Genomic DNA, 21,841 nt, shown 5'->3' on the forward strand with positions numbered 1-21,841 from the left:
GTACAAGAACAGGAAGAGAAAAAAGAGAGACTATGTGTTCACTAGTAAATTGCAGGGATTGCCCCACAACATGGAAGTGTCTAGTGAAATGGAACCCACACACCGGACAGAAACATCTCGAAGTTGGTTACTTCAGAAGCACCACCTTTAAGAGGTGTAGTGAAAGCAAAAGTCCACTACAGGCGAAAAGAGGATGCTTCTTCAAAGTTGATGTCTGCAATAAGTCATTTCTCTTTTAATATCACAGTTTTGAATGATTTTTATAACACATTATAAAATATTCAACACTTTGAAAAAGTAATCTAGAACAACTTCACTAGGGCCAGAGACCTTACCATTTCAAGTGATCAGGTAAGAAACTCCGTATATGGTGATTTAAATGTAAGAAAAGAGCATTTCTCACCCATTCTAAAAACTATAATAAGACATTAATCAGAATGGGCTAGATTTTCAAGGTCTCTTCCAGCTTTAACAATCTAAATTTTTTGCCAGGGCTCCTGGGTGGCTCGGTCATTAAATATCTGCCTTTGGCTCAGGTCCCACTCCCCCGCTGCTTGTATTCCCTCTCTCACTCTCTCCCTGTCAAATAAATAAAAATCTCTAAAATAAATAATTTATTTTTGCCTAACAAATGGATAAAAATGGATAAAAAAGAGGAAGAAAGTGGTAATGCCAATGTTGGGAACCAGGCAGCCCCACACTAGTGGTGGGGTGTAGATCTGTATATGCTCCTGATAGGGGGGATTGGGGCAATAAGGCATTAAAAGCCATTAGGACACAGTCTTTGTTCCCACAATTTTACTTTAAGATCTATCCTTAGGAAAAAAATCAGACACGAACTTACAGCATTATTGATAATACTGAAAAAAAACTATAATCCAAATATTCAACAAGAAATTTAGAAAATACTAAGGCAGGGGCGCCTGGGTGGCTCAGTGGGTTAAAGCCTCTGCCTTTGGCTCAGGTCATGATCCCGGGATCGAGCCCCACATCGGGCTTTGTGCTCAGCGGGGAGCCTGCTTCCCCCTCTTTCTCTGCCTGCCTCTTATGCCTACTAGTGATCTCTGTCAAATGAGTGAATCTTTAAAAAAAAAAGAAGAAAAGAAAAAAAATACTAAGGCAGTCATTCACAGTAATAATATACAATTTCCAGACCTAGAAAATGATAAATATATATATACTTTTTTTAAAAAGATTTTATTTAGGGCACCTGGGTGGCTCAGTGGGTTAAGCCTCTGCCTTTGGCTCAGGTCATGATCTCAGGGTCCTGGGATCCAGCCCCAAATCAGGCTCCGCTTCCCCTTCTCTCTTTCTCTGCCTGCCTCTCCGCCTACTTGTGTGTGCGCGCGCCCTCTCTCGTGCGCTCTCTTTCTGTCAAATAAATAAATCTTTTAAAAAGTTTTATTTATTTGAGAGAGTGCCTCCACACACAGGCACACAAGGGGAGGGACAGGGACAAAGGAGATTCCCTGCTGAGAGGGGAGCCCAATGCAGGGCTGGATACCAAGACCCAGAGATCATGACTTGTGCCAAAGTCAGATGCTTAACCAACTGAGCCCCGCAGGTGCCCCCAGAAAATGGTTCACATTGAGTATAGACAAAAGCAAATCAAAAAAACAAAAACAAGTTATAATCCCATTTTGTAAACAAAACACAAAATATTCAGTTCCCAGTGAGTTACTGAGATAATAAATTATATTTAAAATTTGTGCTACACTAAATATTTATTGCTTGTATAATAAAGAAAAGTAAATATTTTTTAGAAAGTATTTGGTGGTAGCTTTTATAAGACTTGGTAAATTTGTCACCTCTTCTTTAACTGGGTGGTGAACTTTTACATGATCTCATCAAGTAATCAAAATAAAACAAATTACCAAAGACTGACTACTCATGAATAAATAATCTGACATTTTTTCTTTTAGACACCCACTTTTGGTGGAAAAAGCATTTTATTTACAGATCTGTATGTATCTAAATGGTCACATTATTTAACACTGACAGTTTGTGCTACAAAGAATATATTAAGTACAGCTAGAGAAATTTAAGATAAGTAGTATATTTTTGATGGAAGTAACAGATTATTTAACAAGAATGGAAGTTAATATAAGAACGATCTTACAGGAGACTGGGGGAAGACTGGCAGAAAATAATTTGACATATATATAATAGGGCAAAAACAAAGTCAGGAATCTGAACCAAAAGTAGTAAAGCTGCACTCCCAGAAAGTCTATGATAGCACTGTATTATTTTACTAATTATATGAATATTAACAGAAGAAAAAAATAAAAGAATAAAAGTGGTGGGAAGAAAAAAGTGGAGGAAAAAAGAATAATGGGAATAGTGCATTTGAGCTCTCCACTACTGAGGACTTCTTACTACCCACAGTCATGTCTAACACTCTATGTGACCTCTGAGAAAATCCACATAAGCCTGAAAATGGGTTTTATTTTATTATTTATAAAAAGCTGAAGAGCAGCTCAAAGTCACTCTTCCACATTTTAGGGGGAAAAATAGTGGAGTAGGAAACTTCCTCCATAAAAATTTTTGATACTCTGAACATCTAGTACTTTTTTTTAAAAAATCACTTAAAAATTTAACAACCACCACCACAACTACCTTATTTCATCCTATCAATCAACTATCATCCAGATAACTCAACCTACCATGCTAGAAGGCATAAAACAAATATGTAACGCAAATATCAGTCATCTGGAAACTACTGATTCAAATTATTTTTATGCCTTACTGCAACAAATTAAATGATATAACCTGCTTTATAAGTGCAAATACGAACACTTTTAGGCTTTCCACCCTATGCCTGTTACCTGAAGTATCTTTGCCAGGAACTGACAAGGAAGCAGCACTTTTGCTCCTGGCTATTGACGCTTTGGTAGGGACAAGCAGGCGAGTGATTAAATTACTCTCCCGAAGACTGGTATAAGACTGACGAGCTAAATGAGAACAAACAAAAAGAATTCAAGTTGAAGTCTCACAAATAAATGCACAGCATATGAACTGCACATGAGAACTTTCCCAGCCTACAAGTAGAGGAAATGAGAGCAATATATATATATACACACACACACATACATATGTATATATGTATATATATAAATATAAATAATCGGACTGAACATCACTACTAGATCCGACTGCCTTGCTAGGGAAGAGAGTACCTGAATTAAAGGGTCAAAGTCCCCGGCATACTCAATAACCCCAGTGAAGAAATCCAGGTAACATATCTAACAAAGCCCTATCCCAACGTATCGTCTCTACGGGAATTCACAAAGTTGTATGTGGCAAAACAACTTTGAGGTGGACTTCTACAGATATATGCCACTGACAGTCATAGTGGTCAAGTTCATTACCAAAAGCTCCAAGGGACTGACTAACTTATTTTGTTAAAAGTGCATCTTGTAGGGGCGCCTGGGTGGCTCACTGGGTTAAAGCCTCTGCCTTCGGCTCGGGTCATGATCCCAGGGTCCTGGGATTGAGCCCCGCATCGGGCTCTCTGCTCAGCAGGGAGCCTGCTTCCCCCACCCTCTCTCTGCCTGCCTCTCTGACTACTTGTGATCTCTCTCTCTGTCAAATAAATAAATAAAAATCTTAAAAAAAAAAAAAGTGCATCTTGTAGGGGCACCTGGGTGGCTCAGTGGGTTAAAGCCTCTGCCTTCGGCTCAGGTCATGATCTCAGAGTCCTGAGATCGAGCCCCATGTCAGGCTCCCTGATCAGCATGGAGTCTGCTTCTCTCTCTCCCTCTGCCCTTCCACTCCTGCTTGTGCACTCTCTCAAAGAAATAACGTATTTTTTTAAAAAAGAAGTACTTCAGTAATAAGTATGAAATTTAGTGTATAATAATCAGCAGTGAAAACATGCACAAAGGTTAGATGTGGGTAATGCTATGAAACGCAACAAAGCTTTGAAGTTCAAATTATGGCCAATAACTTAAGAATTTCTTAACACTAGCTAATGAAATGTCTGAAGAGAATTAAGTCTTCCACCACAAATCTTTATCTATACCAACACTCTGTGATCTAGTCCCTCAGCTTCATTATAGACCTCCTGCTCAGATGACAACAGAACTACCTATTTCACTTAAAGACAGACTCTTTGGGCATCTGGGTGGCTCAGTGAGTTAAAGCCTCTGCCTTCCCCTTCTCTCTGTCTCTGCCTGCCTCTCTGCCCACTTGTGATCTCTGTAATAAATAAAATCTTTAAAAAAATTTTAAAAATAAAGACAGACTCTTGGCTTCAGCCAAATAAGTATGACATCAAAGGACATTTTGCAGTTAAAGAAAGGATATTCTGGCTTCAAATTTTAGGAACGACTTCTCAGGCAACCAAATGTTGACACAGATCTTTTTTGGGAGAATGACAAGAAGTGCGGGGATAGGGAAGTGCAGAGAGAGACGATCTTGAGCAGGTTCCAAGTTTAGCTTGGAGCCCAACTCAGGATCATGGCCTGAGCCAAAATCAGGAGTCGGTGCTCAACTGACTGAGCCACACAGTACCACAAAAGATCTCTTTTAAACCACTATTTAAGACTGGTACTTAGAAATAACTAACCAGTTGGTTTTTCTTCTACTTGTACAGTTTCTGAAGGTGCCTGCAGTTTGTTAGATCTTCTCGTCAAGGATGAGCTTCTCTTCTTTTCTATATTTTCTGGAGATCAAAGGCAAAGGAATATTACTTTTTACAAATTATTTAAATGTATTATTTCAGAAGTGAGTCACTCTTCACACATTTTTTTATCTTTACTTTTGCTTATAAAAATCTAAATTTCCAATCTTCTGTATATCCCCAATTTAAAGCTCATTTGCTCTTTAGGTGATCTGGACAATAAAATTTATTAGGAAAAAAATAGTTAAAAATTAAGAGGATAATGTCTAATGCTACCTTACAAGATCACCATTCCCAAATTGGGACTATACAACCTTTAATTCTGGACACAATCCATGACATCTATTACTAAAGTAATGTATACTTTAGTTATAATGGTTATTTTTTTAAACAAAAATGATCATTAACCTTTGGCACAGATGTCACAATTTTAGCAACCTAATGAAAAACATGGTCAGTGTAGACACAAATTCTGACTCAGGATACTAAGACGTATCTGTTTAAAGAATAACTTCTCTTTTGGGAACCTATATATTAAATGTGGGGACCTGTAGATATTGACAACATAGCATCATTTGAAAATTCCTGAACTGATAATGTAATTGAACAGCATGAACCAGAGGTATAATCAATTCAATCATGTGATTAAATCACACATCCTTTATTTTCATACTGCAAGAAAAGACAAGATAGTGTGAACAGCTCGAGTCAATAATGAGCAGAAGAAAAACAGACAATTTCAATTAGCCAAGCTGTAAAACAGGGCTACTTAAAATATTACAGGTTATCAGATTATGAACTTCATTTGTGTGTGAAATATTCATCTCTCTGGATCAAAAAGGTTTCATTTAAATCTGAAGAGATTTTACAAAGGTAAGCCACCACCAATACAGACTTTATTTTCCCTGTCATCATTAATTGTTTCAGAGTGTGCAGTAATACTATACCTGTAAGTAAGCTACTTCACAAAGTATCTTCCATCATACCTTCTCATATTAAAAACTAGTAAAAAGGGGCTCCTGGGTGACTCAGTGGGTTAGGCCTCTGCCTTTGGCTTGGGTCATGATCTCAGGGTCCTGGGATCGAGCCCCGCATCGGGCTCTCTACACAGTGGGGAGCCTGCATCCCTTCCTCTCTCTCTGCCTGCCTCTCTGCCTACTTGTGATCTCTCTGTCAAATAAATAAATAAAATCTTTTTTAAAACACTAGTAAAAAAATCATTAAAAAAAATCATTTAGGGGCGCCTGGGTGGCTCAGTAGGTTAAGGCCTCTGTCTTCGGCTCAGGTCATGATCTCAGGGTCCTGGGATCAAGCCCCGCATGGGGCTCTCTGCTTGGCGGCGAGCCTGCTTTCCCCTCTTTCTCTCTGCCTGCCTCTCTGCCTACTTGTGATCTCTGTCAAAAAAAAATCATTTAGGGGCGCCTGGGTGGCTCAGTCATTAAGCATCTGCCTTCAGCTCAGATCACGATTGCAGGGTCCTGGGATAGAGCCCTGTATCAGGCTCCTTGCTCAGCAGGAAGCCTGCTTCTCTCCCTCTCCCACTCCCCCTGCTATGCTCCCTCTCTTGCTGTTTCTCTGTCAAATAAATCTTTTTTAAAATTACTTGGAATTGCTCTTTCAGTGCAATTTAACTAATTATTATCCTAAAAGGCATCGCCTGTTCCTCCTCTTTACAAATCTCTTTTAATAGCATGAGGCCTATGAATGAAAGCATACTAGTATTTGCTCGTTATACTAAAAATGTCATACATGTCTGTGGAAGAAGTATGTGCTAACTCCTCAAAGCAATTAGATAGTTTCTGAAACAGAGTGAATGCTAGTTAAACAAGTAAAATATATCAAAATGAATGTTTTTGTGTATACATGAAAGTATATAAATACAACACTGCAATGAATTCTAGTTTTTCTAAAGGATTGAAATGGTGAATAATAAATTAATTTCATTATATGACAAGGAAGGTGCTAGAGAAAGCCTTCCCACATTAATCTACAAATGATCCCAGGCTACACCTTAAGTGCTTTGGGAAAGCCTATCAAGGCTTAGGGTGGTAAGTGGATCAACTTTTGTTAGACCATTAAAAGAAAAAATGTGATAACACCAGATCAGGGGTTCCCTGCTCAGCGGGGACTCTGTGTCTCCCTCTCCCTTTGCCCCACTTACCACTTGTGCTCTATCACTCTCTCACTTGCTCTCAAATAAATAAAAATGTTTTTTAAAAGATTTTTAAATTGAAACCATAATTATGCCTTTTTTTCTTCAATTCATAAGGCACTGAAGTGGGAATGATGTGGAATATGTTTGCTGTGTCTTCTTCATGCCAAGTCACTTCTGTTTTTGCCTCCAGAAAGGACTTTTTAAAATTGATTGATGGGTATGGTTTGCCTAATCCATTTCAATTATCAGTGGGAAACAACATGCACAGCAAGCCAGAAATGGTCACTGACAGTCAGGTGAAGGATTTTTTTTTTAAGATTTTATTTATTTATTACAGAGAGAAATAGTGAAAGAGGGAACAAAAGCACAAGAGAGCTAGAGAGGGAGAAGCAGGCTCCCCACTGAGCAGGGAGCCCTGACATAGGGTTCAATCCCAGGACTTTGGGATCACGACCCCGAGCGGAAGGCAGACACTTAAAGACTGAGCCACCCAGGCGCCCCAGGTGAAGGATTTTTTTAAAAAAGGAACACTAATTAAAAGGGCAAACACTAGAAGCAAAAGGTATTGAGGTTGAGGCGCCTGGGTGGCTCAGTGGGTTCAAGCCTCTGCCTTCAGCTCAGGTCATAGTCTTAGGGTCCTAGGATCGAGCCCCATCGGGCTCTCTGCTAAGCAGGGAGTCTGCTCCCCCCCACCTCTCTGCCTGCTTCTGTGCCTACTTGTGATCTCTGTCAAATAAGTAAAATCTTTAAAAACAAAAACAAAGGTATTGAGGTAGTCATAGTAGATAATTTCTTTTTTGTTTAAAGAACATCACATTAGCACTACAAAGAGTTGTAAAGAGGAGGTTAGCAATGCTTTGCTCATTAAACATGGGTACCATGTTATTTGCTTTGGAGGAAAACACGGGATTATTGAAATGTACAATTTCAACATCACGATCTATCTATCAAATGACCAAAATATAAGCGAAAAACAAGCATGACAGAGTGAAGAGCACTGAATTTCTTGGGTTCTTAACTATAAAGCCAGGAAGGTAATTACACTTGCCTTTCACCTTTACAAGGTTGTCATGAGTAACAAGTACGACATTATGTGAAGCAGATCAACCTGTCCACTGCTGCATATATGCTAACATTTTCCTTAAATGAGGTGATATTCATGAAACTTAATGGAAATTGAATGACCAGTCTAGTTACTCTCTAGGAAAAAGGATCTCATTTACTGGTAGGTAGAATTTGAATCCGTTTCACTGATGAAAATACAAAACAGTAATGACCACCTCCACCAACAACAAAACCAGGTGATGCTCTTCTGAAATAAATCTAAATGTTCCACAATCTAAAGGATAAGTGGTACTGTGAAAAGACATTTAAAAGAATTTATTTCATTGGTTTAAAATTCAGGAGAATACATGAAATAACTACTTACTCTTGGCAACAGAACTCTGAAGACCTGCAGATGACACAGACATTTGTTTCTGTAAACCAGATGTCTCTTGTTCAAGTTTCTCAGTCGATACAGAACGTTTACTGGCTGAGGAAAGATATATTTACTGTACTCATACTTAAAGCATCACTAGCTGCAACAAAGTAAGTTCATGATGTAGTTCTATAGAGTACGTGCACTAGTTAGGTGCACAATGTTTACTGTCATTCCTTACGCATGATATAAATTTAAGTTTTATGGAACTGTAGAGCTCTGTCCATTTATAGGAAAATTTATAGTAGCTGTAAATGAGACTATTTTTAAAATAGGCACTGGATAAAATATGCATTGGATAAAGCTATATAAAATTCAATCATTTTTATAGAGATTACAAATGTAAATGGTAAGATTTTGTATATACTGGATAAAATATTAAAATTTCTTTTGCAGGGGCGCCTGGGTGGCTCAGTGGGTTAAAGCCTCTGCCTTCGGCTCAGGTCATGATCCCAGGGTCCTGGGATCAAGCCCCGCATCAGGCTCCCTGCTTCTTCCTCTCCCTCTGCCTACTTGTGATCTCTGTCTAATAAATAAATAAAATCTTTAAAAAAATTTCTTTTGTAATCTTACATGATACAAATTTAAACATAAACTTACTGGGCACACCAAAGAGTACATGGCAGCATTTTCACTTAAAACACAAAGCTCAAATCCCCACTGTAAATGCAACCTTGCAGCAACAGCCAATATATAAATATGAGCATGAATAACTTAAAAGTTTAACAGTTTATTAATTACCAGTTTTGGTTTCTGGGTTCACAGCTGTAGAGCCTTCCCATGACCATCTTTTTTGACGATGATCAACACGGTTGCTCCGTTCCAATGTCCGACAGAGAACAGCCTTGAATCTCTCCTATTTAAAATAAATGCCAACAAATTTTTACCTATTCAACATACTGGATAGTGTAATTTAGATCTGTGGGTTAGAACACTAACCCATTACCAAATTTTTGTATCAAGCAAAATTTGGGGGGGGTATGAGGTTAGGTAATAGTTAAAAATGAAGACCAAAAAAACAACCGAAGACCCTATTTCTGGTATCAATCAATGTCAATGCTTCTCCTGAGTAACAGGCTTTAATCTTATGGATATGAACTGAAAAACAGACTGTGCTTACCTCTGCTTGTATCATGAGGAAATTAATTAATTAATCTGAGAGAAAGAACGTGCACATGCAAGGGGAGCAGCAGACAGAGGGAGGAGAAGCAGGGAGCCCGACATGAGCCTAGAGTGCCAGACACCAAGAGAGTCCAGGGAGGTAGAGAGAGAGGCAGGGCCCCAGCACAGCCGGGAGGAAGAGCGCACAGGGCAGAAAGGCCGTGGAAGCCAGATGGGAGAGCAAGCGCTGTCTTCTGACTGGCCTGCGATCAAGTCAGAGGAGCAGCTGTGAGAAGTGAGACCGCGGCCTACTGAGTGCGGGGTCTCTGAGCATGAGACCACTGGCATAGAGCGCAGAGACCCAAGTGAGCCGCAACCCAGAGCATGGGAGGAAGGGCTCTCTTCCCAGGCCTTCGAGGCTCCGCTTTACCTCAGATAGCAAGTCGGAACTCAGGGATCTGAGAGCACAGGAACAAGAGGCTCTACCGCTGAAGGGGAGAGAGAACTGGGACTGGATCCCTTGTCAGGAGAGGGGGCAGGAAAGGCAGTGAAAGGCTAAGAAAAAAGTATTCCAGTCCCAGGTGACACCACGTGGCATCTGATGGAACAGGCTAGGAAACATGTACTGTACCCTTTCTTCCTGTAGTTTTTGTTTCCTTTTTTCTTCTGCAGATATTCTCCGCTGCTCATCCTTCTCTTTTTGTTCTTTCAGCTTCCGTTGTTTCTCCTCCATCTGTTTTTCATATTGGATCCGTGATTTTCTTTCTTTTTCAAGCAGTTGTGTTTCCTTAGTAGCTGAAATATTCCAAATACATTTTCGAGGCATAAGAGCCAAGAAAATATTTAAATTTTCTACAGTACTCACAAAGGAGAAAGTTAATATATCTCCTCCTCTTTCTTAAAAATAACATGACCCATGCCAATAACAAACGATTATATAAGTGAACAAGAATCATGTGCACTGAGTGTTCATTTAATTCTAGAGAACAGAGATGGCATAGATGACCCTCATATCCTGTCCCAGCTAAAATTCTGAATTAAAAACAAGTATTTTCTTTCATGTGATATTTCCGCTGATTTGAGGCAAAATTAAACCCCACAGATTAACATGCTATATACATTAAAATAAGAACTAAAAAGAAAACACATGGCCAGAAGGGGTTTTTTTTCTTCTACTAGGAAACTTCTCTCAAAGGCCTCATCTACCCAGACCATATTTAATCATGCCCGTTTTACATTCATGGAGTTAAGACACCATACTATGGAACAGCATGATGTTTTCCTATTTCAAATTTTCCCTCACTAAAGCCTGGACAGCATCTATGCAGTTCTAAAATGCACTCCCGAAGAGCTCCAGGAAGAAATAACTCCTCACCAAAACAAAGAAAAATGATATCCATTTGAATGAAGCTGAGCACAAATTTTGTCAAGGGATTTCAAAGGCCAGAGAGAAATGCCTCGTTGAGAAAGGCATTCTCTTGAGGTGTAAAAAGATTATTCTTTTAGGTCCAAATTTACACTTAAGAAGCCTAAATTAGGATTATTAACAACTTCATTTTCCTTTTTAGAGTCATTTTTATTGAAACCCCATTCTGCTTGTTCCTACAAATGCTGAAATTTTCACACCTTAGTTTTCAGAAAATTAGAGCTAACAGAAACTACTTCAAAAATTAAACAATCAACTATTTTTTAAGGCCCTCTTTATCTGCCTTAGTATAAATATTCAATCCAACATAATACATCCCAGAAAAAAATGTAATCTATGTATAAACAGATCAGGAAAAGTAAATAAAATCACTTTGAAAATATATAACCTCAACAGAAAATTTATTCATTCCGATTTTAAGTCTAAAATATACCTTCTTGTTGTCTTTTGGTCTCCTCTCTTCGCTCCTTTGCCAACCTCTGCTTCACATCATTTTTAAGCACGGATCCATCTATTACTAAAAACAAAAAAATATATATAGTAAGGCTTTAACATATCTGGTTTTATTGACTTGACATTCTGACATCTATAAAAAAGCATTCTAGAAATTATACCTGGTTTGAAAGCAGATCTTATATTTGCAGATTGAGATGGATGAGTGCTGAAACTACTTTGATTCCGTCTTTCTTCGGCTATGGCGTGAGCAGCCGCAACTATAATACAGGGAGAGAAAAGGAAGGGATTAGATATTATGAATGCAAACAGCTAATACAGGGGGAGGCAAAGCCTGGGCAATCGTCCTTGATGATACAGGACAGCATCTCTTATCTAGAAGACAAAATCAGGACAAATTAATCCAGGTCAACAACAAAGACATATTGAGTACCTATGTTCAACAACACTTTACAAAAGAATTAAGGCTGTTTACTGTGGGTGTGCCAGTTTATCTGAGGACTTAGAGCTTGTTAGTGGGAGTGGCAGCACCAGCTTGTGGATAAGTAGGAGCTAATGATTAATAACTTTCAAAAATGCCTCAGACAAGATATCACACCAAGTACTGGAAAAACTGAGCTGGCACAGAAACGGAATGGAAGCAGAAGTGTCAACAGTGAGATCCTCAGAGACTGGACCCAATATTAAAAAGTACATTTATAAATTACGTAGATGTGGGGTTTTCTTTACCCACGTTGCTTTAAAGATACCAGCAATGCCTGCCTTTCCCCACCCCCAGTCTCTGTCTGGGTGGAGGCCCAGGCACTTCCAGTTGCTAAAAGCTCTATTCTAATGCAGTGAAGGTGGAGAAGCACTCAAGGAATTTCCATTGAGATAGTATTATTCCAGGAAGAAAAATGTCCGGCAAACAAAGATAAATTTACACATGCCTTGTAAAATGTGCCCAAAAGTGGTAAATAAACTTCAATAAGGGTGAAATACAAGATTAGGGGAGCACAATTTGGGGGAGAGTAAGAAAAACAAATGCCAGGATGACACACACAGCAATTATTATAGGGGATTCCGGAGCCCTTGAATTCCATTTATGGCTGCATCTAAAATGTCCCACAATGCTGGGCATCTTCAGGAAGAATCTGGAGATTAACACTGAAAACTCTCCTTCTACCTCTGTGAATGCACAGGAAATATGTCCCTGTGATATTGCATACACTTTTGTTTTCTATATATCAGGAAAAAAATTAACAGTTGAAGATGACGGTTAAAATAATTAAAGGAACAGAGTATCTGTCATTGTACTTAAAGAATGAAAGGACTCTGAGATGTTTCTTGTCAGTGAGGAAAGAGATCTGGGAGTCATTTTACAGAGTAACCTTGAAAGTGAGCTCATAATTGCTGCCATAGGGACCACTATTTCAAAAAGGAAAAAGGATTTTTTTTTAACCACAGAGACCTAACAGCTCAGATAATCCATGATTTAGCTAAATTTGAAGATTAGACTCTTCTCAGCTTCCTTCATAGTTCAACTACCAGCAATTCTGTGGACCACAGATTATCCTCTGAATTTGCATACTAGTGTATTAGAACAATTCTTAAATATAGTCTATAAATTAATTAAACCCTCTTATATACTCTCTCCCGCTTATAACATCTCTATGTGAGCACAGAAAAAAACAGTTAGTTTTGCACATTCCATTTTCCTGATTAGAAATCCCAAAGAAAGTTCATATTTTAGCACAAATTACTTGACCATAAGGACAATTTCTCTTGAAATGTATAATTTTACCATATTTATTATCTCCCTCTCTACCTCTGCCTTTGTCCACCCCAGTCCCAGTCATGTTCTCTCTCTCAAATAAAATCTTAAAGAGTCACCTTTTGCCTGGAGGTTAATGAATAGGGTAGAGTTTATTACCAGAACTGAAGAACCTTAATCTGTATTTATGGTACTTTCCTAAAAATTGCTATAACAAATACCGTATATCAACCTCACCATTTACGAAATTCTTTACATTTGTATAACTTCATTAAATTCTAGCAACCCTATAAAATGGATATTATTATTTTCCATATTTTTTACAGGTAGGAAAAACTGAAGCTAAACATTATTGTCCCAGATCACGCAGGTAGTAACTCTGGGTCTTGTGTTTGAGCCCCAAAGTGGGTAGAGATTACTAAAAAATAAACAAGACACAACAAAATATTCCTCAAAGATATCATGTCTTAAAGTAAATTACAGACAGTTTCCTACCAGTCAGAGCTGCCTACAGTGGAATGGCTACTTGGAAAAATATTAAGCTGTTAGACTATACATCCAAGTTGTAGAAGCTGCCCAGGATTTTATAGCTGGGACTCTGGGTATTAGACTTGAGAATCTTAAGGTTTCTCCAGCTCTAAAATTCTATGATCATCTCACTCAACCTTAGTAGCTTTTTCTGCATTTGTCTAAAGAAATTACTTGTGAATTTAGAAAAACAAGGTGACAGATCAGTGGCAAAGTTTCTTATGCTCATCAGGTTGAAAAATTCATATAAATTATCTTAAAATTATGTGTAAAAGTATAAAACATTTTCTGTTAAGTGTATTTAGGGATGCCTGGATGGTTCATTGGGTTAAAGTCTGCCTTCTACTCAGGTCATGCTCTCAGGGGAGTCTGTTTCTCCCCCTCTCTCTGCCCTGCCCCTGCCCACTCCCCACCACCCCCCATGCTCCTGACCCCTATCTCTTTCAGGTAAATAAAAATTTTTAAAAAGTGTATTTCTTCAGTATGTTACAATCTTAGCACAGTACTATGCACAGAAAACATAATAAAATGAATGTACGTAATTCATGCCCCCTTAGAAGTCACTTGTTCAGGGACAACATTTTAACTCTTGGAGCCAGGCTCCCAGCAGTAAATGAAATTAACCAGATTAACAGATTCAGGGCTACTCATGGTTACTTGGATAACAGAATGAAAAGAAGCAACTGTCACAGTGGCATCTCATTTGCCACTAAGTGGCAAAACATTTCAATGACTCCTTGTCCCCTTCAGGAAAACGCTGAGACCATGAGGGCAAATCTTGTTAAAGCCCGAAGTCTGTGAAAATTCTAACATATAACATGTGATGTTTTCAATTCCTAATAGGAAATGGGCAACAAGGAGGTCAATTAGGGTTCTGGGTTAAGCCCTTTTTGCATGACTAAGTTTTTGGCTTGAAATACTGTGAATCCAAGCAACTGTTTCATAAAAGATTTTAAAATACTTCACAACATTCAATATCCAAAAATGCTGGGGAAGGGGGTTATCCAGAATGCTGGTTACTTTAAATCACTGAAATAAACAAATGGCAGAGAGCCTTAAGTGTCGACAAGTAATGAAACAATCCGAATTTAATGCACTCTCTCTCTAGGTAAAGATGAAAGTGTATTTGCTTCTAATACGTTGTTTGGGGAGTGGATTCAAAGTATTCTGAAGTAACACAAAGCCTCTCAATCGCAGCCAATTTTTCAACTGCAAATGAAAAATCCCCAAGGCTTTCGATAAAATCAATTAAGATCGTTTTATTCTCAAGCTCATAGTAATAGCAACTGGCCTGAGAAAACCAAGTAACCTCCCACAAGCGAGAAATACCATTTCGCTCCGCGAGCGGAGCAGCCTCCTGGGCTAAGCAACGCGCTACCAAACTTTAGAAAATTAACGCTTTGGGGGCGACAAACATTTTGGCGTTGGGGCCAGTTCAGAAGAAAGCACACTGAAGCGCTGCTTCCCGTTCATTGCCGCCTAGGGTCTGCAAGATGTCCCACGGAAGGTGACATCTTGACGAAGTCATGTGCTACAGCAGGCAAATCAGGAGGAGCGGAGAGGCAAGTTTCTCCCAACTTTCAAAGGAACAGCCCCCAGGGCTCCCTCCTCACCGGACGTTGGCCGGGAGGGTGCAATAGATTAAGTCCTTGGGAGAGGCAAGGACTGCGACCGTGGGAGAGGATGCGAGCGCCCCGCGCAGAGAGAAAACTCCCGGCTCCCGGCGCCTGGAAAGGCTGCCCTGGCGCGCGGGGTCTTGGCGGGCGCCTGCACATCCCGGGCTGTGGCGCGTCCGTTCGATGGCCGCGCGGGCGCCCGCCGCCCCCCAACGGCAGGCGCAGCTCAGAACCGTCCTCGGGGTCCGGGGTCACAGGCCCCTCCACCCCCACCCCTGCGCCCACAGCGTCCGTTAGTTCCCTCACGCCCCGCCCGCGGGGTTCGGCCGGTGGCGGCGACCGTTGGAACGCTGGCCGCGGGACTTCGGCCGTCGGTGATGCCGGCCGGCCGGCTGGCCGTTCCTCCTCCCCACCCCCGTCTCACAACGGTTCTCTGTCCCGTCCAGGGAAACTCCGGGGCGGGTGAGGGGAGGACCGGACGGCGCGAGGCCACTCCGGAGTAAAGTTTTCTGACGCCCTCCGCGCCGCTTCAACGGCCCCCGGGGCCACGAGACGCCCGCCTCCCGCGCGGTTCCGAGTTCCCCCGGGAGACGCCAGGCCGCTCACCCATGCGTTCGCGCATCCCCCTCAGGGAGGTGCCGCCGCCGGCGCGCTCCGCCATCTTCCGAGCCGCCGCGTCTGAAACCGCTGGCGGCGCTGGGGGTCCAGTGCGCAGGCTCCGGCGCCGCCGTCTGGCCCGCTTCGGCCGCGGCGCCGGGGGGCGGGGCGGGGCGGGGCCCGCAGAGCCGCCGCGCCCGCCTGAGACCCGCAAGCCCTGCAGCGCTGCTCACTACACACCACGTCCTGGCCGCTGGGCGGGGACCTCTGGTCTAAAGAACCCTCTCCTACGTTCCAAGTTCTCCTCGCATCGGTGTGCGGGGGGCCAGCCAATCATCAGCCGGCTTGGCCGTCCAACATTCCTTTTTCCTTTTCATCCCGTCTACATAGCAACGCAGTAACATTCCTTCCTTTCTTCATTTGTTCCTTCGTTCCTTTAGGGAGCATTATACCGAGCGCCTCCTGGGTTCGCTTGTATCCGGAGTTTGCTAGTCTTTGAAACACTACAGAAAGGCCTAAGTGAGGGACAAGAGGCCCAGAGGCAGGTTAGGGGGTAGAGATGTTCCTGGAAGGCACTAGGGGCCCAATCAAGAGTAGAGCCTTTCTTTAAATCTTTGCAAAATAAATCATGACACTGTCAGGTCTCAAAGTTGCATGAATTGTCTCTACGGTGTTTGTGGATCTTTAAGTGAAGGAGAGGGCTTGTGGGACACGCACTTTGATGAGCCCTCTATATCTCAAGATTTCAGGGAGCTGTAAAGGGGAAGGAGCTAATAACAGCAAACATTTATTGACTCTTACTATGTGCCAGGCCCTGTTCTAACTACGGTACCTATATTCATTCATTTAATCCCCCTACTACCTGACAAAGTCGGCACCATTATCACTCCCATCTCGTAGATAAGGAAACTAAAGCAGAGAGAAGTTAAATTATTCACAGTCACACAGTTACTATCAGAACTGGAATTTGAACCCAAAATGTCTGACCAGTAGCCTCCTCCATGTGCTTAGCCTTAAGCAATACTGTTTCATAAAAGCTGGAGATTCATACATAGTTCATAAATGATTAGCATCCAGAATGCACAAAGATCTAAAAATACATAAGGAAAAAAACCTCCAAGAAGTGAGCAAAAGGCATAAACAGGCCTCCCACAAGAGAAAAATCACAAATGATCAAGAAACTTGAGAAAAGATGCTCACACTCTTCAGCAGTCCGAGAGAATACAAACAAAACCCAGAAGATATCATGTTATACCTACAGATTTAGCAAATTTAAAGAGTGAACAATAAGTGTTGGTGAGGCTGTAGATTAATACTGGGGATGGAGGAAAAAAAATACTGGGGGTGGAGTCAGAAGAGTGGGGGCTGCTATGCGAGTCAGGGGTAGAGTGGGAGTGGGGGGGAGGAAGTTTGGCATTATAAAGTATCCAAAGTCCTGCTCCTGTATGTACCCAGAGAGCAAAGTTTTCCATGATGCACATGATGGTAGCCATGATTGTTAATATGACACACATGTGATTAAGACACCAGCAAAGCAGAGACACATAAATTCAGCTTTGATGATTTATCTGGAACTCCACAAATGGACAATCTAGAAAAATGCAACATCACCTTTATGGTTTCTTTCTATTTTTTTAAGATTTTATTTATTTACTTGAGGGAGAGGGAGGGTGAACACACAAGCAGGGGGAGCAACAAAGCGAGAGGGAGAAGCAGGCTCCCAGCAGAACAGGGAGCCTGACACTGACTGACTCAGAGCTCGATCCCAGGACCCTGGGATCATGATCTGAGCCGAAAGTAGACGCTTAAGTGATTGAGCTACCCAGGCACCCCACCTTTATGGTTTCTTGCAAATGCTCAAGATGTTGAATCCATTGTGAGATGCTGGACCTATCTAATAATGAGGAAATTTCAGACAAATCCAGACTGTGACGTATTCTATGAAACAACTGGCCTGGATGCTTCAAAATGTTATCATCAAAGATTAAAAACAAACATTGGAGAGTGTTTTGGATCACAGGAGACTAAAGCGACCAATATGAAGCATGGTCCTTTATTAGAAACTAGATTAAAGGGCACCTGGGAGGCTCAGTTGATTAAGCATCTACCCTCAGCTCAGGTCATGATCCCAGGGTTCTGGGATCCAGCCCCAAGTCAGGCTCCCTGCTCTGTCAGGAGCCTGCTTCTCTCTCTCCTTCTACTTGCCACTCCCCCCGCTTTTGCTCTCTCTCTCTCTCTCTCTCTGTCAAATAAATAAAATTTTTTTAAAAAAAGAAACTAGATTTTTAAAAAATAGCTTTAAAGAGCATTGATTATTGTAGCAATGGGGAAAATTTAAATAGGATCCATGTATTAGATAATTAGATAATTCATTTGTTCATTTCAAAGGCAGAATCACTCAAACTGTCATCTGCTCTGTGCCTGGCACGTGGCGGGGGGAGACAGGAAAGGAGCCCTGCCCTCCATTGATTCTATGCTGATTATTCGATGTCAGGGTCCAGCCTTAGGGGTTTTCTTGGAACTAGAGCAGCTCCCTAAGGAGCCCCCACAAGACTGTATATTTCTCGGAAAAATATTAGAACTAAAGGGCGTCCGTTTGGGTAGAGTGAGTCTAATTCTTCTGGGGCCAACCCAGACTCAGCTGGGAAGGAACCCAGGCGGCTCCTCTCCTCCTGTGTTTGGAAAGCGTGTAAGTTCCCCAGTGAGCAAAAAAAGAACTGGAATCCTGCTCACTTTTTTCCCCCTTGGTTATTTTTTCCCCTTAAACCTGACACCAGCAGGAAGAACATTCAGAAACCACAGGCACAACAGGTCTAGAATTTGTCACATTTTTTTTTTTTCTATCAACCATGAAGTTTTTAAAAAATGGAATTCACATGTAAAAAACACTCGGCGGACTGCCCGAGTCTAACAAATTTCCACTGCAACTCCCACCACCGCGGCACTGTACTGGGAGTTTTAAGCTTCATAGCCATAAGATGGCTCTCCTCTCCTGAACTACCTGTCAGATTCGCCCGGCAGGCCCACAGTGGAGGCACTTGGCTTCTCATTTCTGACTCTTACTTCCCATCTGTTGCAGCTTGGCTGTGATGCCAGGGTTGGGGGGGAAGGGGGGGGTTCATTCTGGACTCATCTCTTGCCAAATCTATTCACATTTTCCTTTCTTTCCCCAAATCTGCACTTTTCTTCCCTCCTAAGCTACAGGCTTACCTCAGGCTCTGGTCATTTCTCAAAGCTCTCTCAGCTCTGGAATTCCCACCCCAGGAGCACCTTCCACCCACCCAGGCCACAACCCTTCACAGCCATCCCTCCTCACCCCATCTCTCCTCCTTTCTCTTTGCCTGGAGAACTGGGGTGGCCTTGCTCTGTGTGCCCTCTCCTTTTTAGGGAGTCCCTGGGTCCTCCTGGGGTGGTCTGGGGGGTTGATCATCATGGCCTAAGCTCACCAGGGTGAAGGCAGTAAGCTTCTGAGGAGAGGAAGAAGAGGTATTTCCCTCCAAACTGGAAATTCAGATAAACCTCGGAGGGGAAAGGGTGTGGTGGCAGTGGTGGCCCTCTGCTCGGAGCATTGGGTGAGTCTTGGACACTTAGGGGAGATAGTAAGAGCTGTCATTTATCCATTGCCTACCCAATGGCAGGCACAGTCCTAAAGGCTTTGCACGGATCCCTTCATTTAATCCTTACAGTACTTTTATGAGACAGCTTCTATTCTCATCCTCATTTTACAGATGAAGAAATAGGCATGGGGAGGTTGACTAACCTGCCCATCCATGGTTAGCATAGCCAGCAAGGGGCAGAGCCAGGACCCAAGCCCACGTATGTCTACTAAGCCTTCCGCTGTGTCTCCCAGTTTACTAGGTGCTGATCTCCAGTCCACTCTTTACTCCTAACCCATACCTCCTGTTTTTCATTGATCCAGTCCTCCCACTCAGGCACCTGAGCCTTTTCAAAGCTGCACTTTCTATAGTTAGTAGTCTTACTACACCTCCCAACTCAAGTGTCGATAGCTGTTTCTTAAGCCTTTAATAGAATTGACTCTGGACGCCTGGGCGGCGGAGCTGGTTAAATGTCTGAATCTTGGTTTCAGCTCCGGTGGTGATCTCGGGGTCCTGAGATCAAGCCCTGCCCGGGTCGGGTGTCGGCCTCCAGGCCCAACACACAGAGCCTGCTTAGGTTTCTCTCTCCCTCCCCCTCTGCCCCTCCTTGCCACAGGCTCTCTCTCCAAAATAAATAAATAAACCGTTAAAAATTTTTGATTCAAACTCTTGAGTAAGAAACCATTGTAAATAGGTGTTTAATATAGGTCTTGCAGTGGAGATCCGTAGGTCTCCTCTTAAACAGCTTTCTTCTAGAAAGACTCAGTAAAATCAATAAATGCTGAGTATTCAGGACTGGATTCAAAATACACGTTAAAAAAATGCATGTGTAAAGGGAAAGACACCACATCTCTTGTAGTCTATCTTGCAATGAATGTTGGCTGAATGAATGAGAGCAAATACTAAAAGCCTCTATGTACTGGAGGAAGAAATGAAAATATTCTGGATGGCCACTGGGGCGGAGGGGGTGGTTTGAAAAGATCTAGACTTAAAATTATTAAAGGGCAAGTAAATGTCCTCATTTTTCCCCCTTAACTTCAAATAAGGTAGAGCAAACATGGGCTGGGTCTTCTCATTCTAAATACAGGCCTGTAACATAAAGGAAGCTTCAGAGGATGCCAAAAAGCCTAAAATATCAAGGAGTGCCCTTTACAGACACTTAGGAATTTCTAATAGAGCTAAATATTGGTGAAATCCAGATGGGAGAAAATGGGAAGAAAAGAGGAGTCGAGATAGTTTATTAGAACCCACATTGTCGGGCCTCATTCCCAGAGTTTCTGATTCTTTAAGTGTTATTAGTTGTATAACATATAACTCTAAGGAAATATACCAAATGATGTCTAGTGTGATGTCAAGTACACCTGAGTACCTAATGTTATTTCTCTTTGATGATAATAAATCTGAAAAATTCTAATACAGACCTAGTCTCTCCTAGTTCCTGATTTACTGATCCTTAACCTTTTTTTTTTTCTTTCTTTTTTTTTTTCACTAAGGGCAGGCAGATGCTTTGCCCTGGAGTACATTGAAAGCCAAGGTATTGTCATGGCAACGGCGCGATGCATCACACAGGGAAGGGCATCACAGTGGAGGGAGGAGCACCGCACAGAGGGAGGAGGCGTGGCCGGGAAGCCTGAGGGAGGTTTGTACCACAGTCTCCTACGCTGGTCTCTGATACAACACACAACATACTCGGTTTTCCCTCGCTTTCTCTCCATCCCACAGCACACTGTACGCACATATGCACCTACATTTTAAAAGGAGCTAGTTGAATGACCGAGGGGAGAAACATCCAGATCACACACAGAAAGTGAAATGCAAAAGCCATGGAAGGAATCTCATGCAGATTTATATATCGCTCTTCGTTAATCATCAAGTTTTATCTGGGACTACATACTATTCTAAAAGCTCTTAGGTCTTTAAGATTTTCAGACGTGGGGCTCCTAGCTGGCCCAGTCTGTAGAGCTGCGAGTTCTTAATCTCAGAGCTGGGAGTTCGAGCCTCACTTTGGGGATAGGGTTTACTTAAGAAAGAATAAAACCATTGTCAGTGATTTAAAAATTCCATCCTTGGGGGGCCTGGATGGTTCAGTCAGTTAAGTGTCCAAACCTTGATTTCAGCTCAGGTCATGATCTCAGGGTTGCGAGATCCAGCCCCATGTTGTCCTCCTGACTGGGTAAGGAGTCTTTTTAAGATTCTCTCTCTCCCTCTCCCTCTCCTCTCTCCCTCTCTGAAAAAAAAATCCATCCTTATTCTGGCTATTCTTTCTTTTTTTAAGATTTTATTTATTTGACATAGATCACAAGTAGGCAGAGAGGCGGGGAAGCAGGCTCCCTGCTAAGCAGAAAGCCGGATGTGGGGCTCCATCCCAGGACCCTGAGATCATGACCTGAGCCAAAGGCAGAGGCTTAACCCACTGAGCCACCCAGGCGCCCCCCTTATTCTGGCTCTTCTTAAGAATTTCCCTTTGCTGGAGTTGGGGGGGAGGGCTGGCTCTACTAGTTACGAGCGTGTGACT

General features: G+C 41.9%; 1 protein-coding gene across 9 annotated transcripts in view; it reads right to left on the bottom strand.

Moving 5' to 3' along the window:
• MAP7D3 (MAP7 domain containing 3) overlaps positions 1 to 21,841 on the bottom strand; it is a 57,474-nt gene that overhangs the window by 13,127 nt on the left and 22,506 nt on the right. For 3 of the 9 annotated variants that reach the window (XM_032330447.1, XM_032330450.1, XM_032330449.1), the window contains exons 1-8: positions 15,740 to 15,866; positions 11,398 to 11,496; positions 11,217 to 11,300; positions 9,989 to 10,152; positions 8,998 to 9,112; positions 8,206 to 8,310; positions 4,568 to 4,663; positions 2,826 to 2,951 (exon numbers count right to left, since the gene is read on the bottom strand). In XM_032330447.1, the coding sequence (XP_032186338.1) occupies positions 2,826 to 2,951; positions 4,568 to 4,663; positions 8,206 to 8,310; positions 8,998 to 9,112; positions 9,989 to 10,152; positions 11,217 to 11,300; positions 11,398 to 11,496; positions 15,740 to 15,794 (844 nt within the window). In that variant the 5' untranslated portion in view covers positions 15,795 to 15,866. Of the gene's footprint in view, positions 1 to 2,825; positions 2,952 to 4,567; positions 4,664 to 8,205; positions 8,311 to 8,997; positions 9,113 to 9,988; positions 10,153 to 11,216; positions 11,301 to 11,397; positions 11,497 to 15,739; positions 15,958 to 21,841 lie in introns of those variants that run through there. The other 6 variants (XM_032330448.1, XM_032330453.1, XM_032330451.1 and 3 more) reach the window with 4 other exon arrangements.

The sequence above is a fragment of the Mustela erminea genome, chromosome X, assembly GCF_009829155.1.
Source record: "Mustela erminea isolate mMusErm1 chromosome X, mMusErm1.Pri, whole genome shotgun sequence".
NCBI classification, from domain to species: domain Eukaryota; kingdom Metazoa; phylum Chordata; class Mammalia; order Carnivora; family Mustelidae; genus Mustela; species Mustela erminea.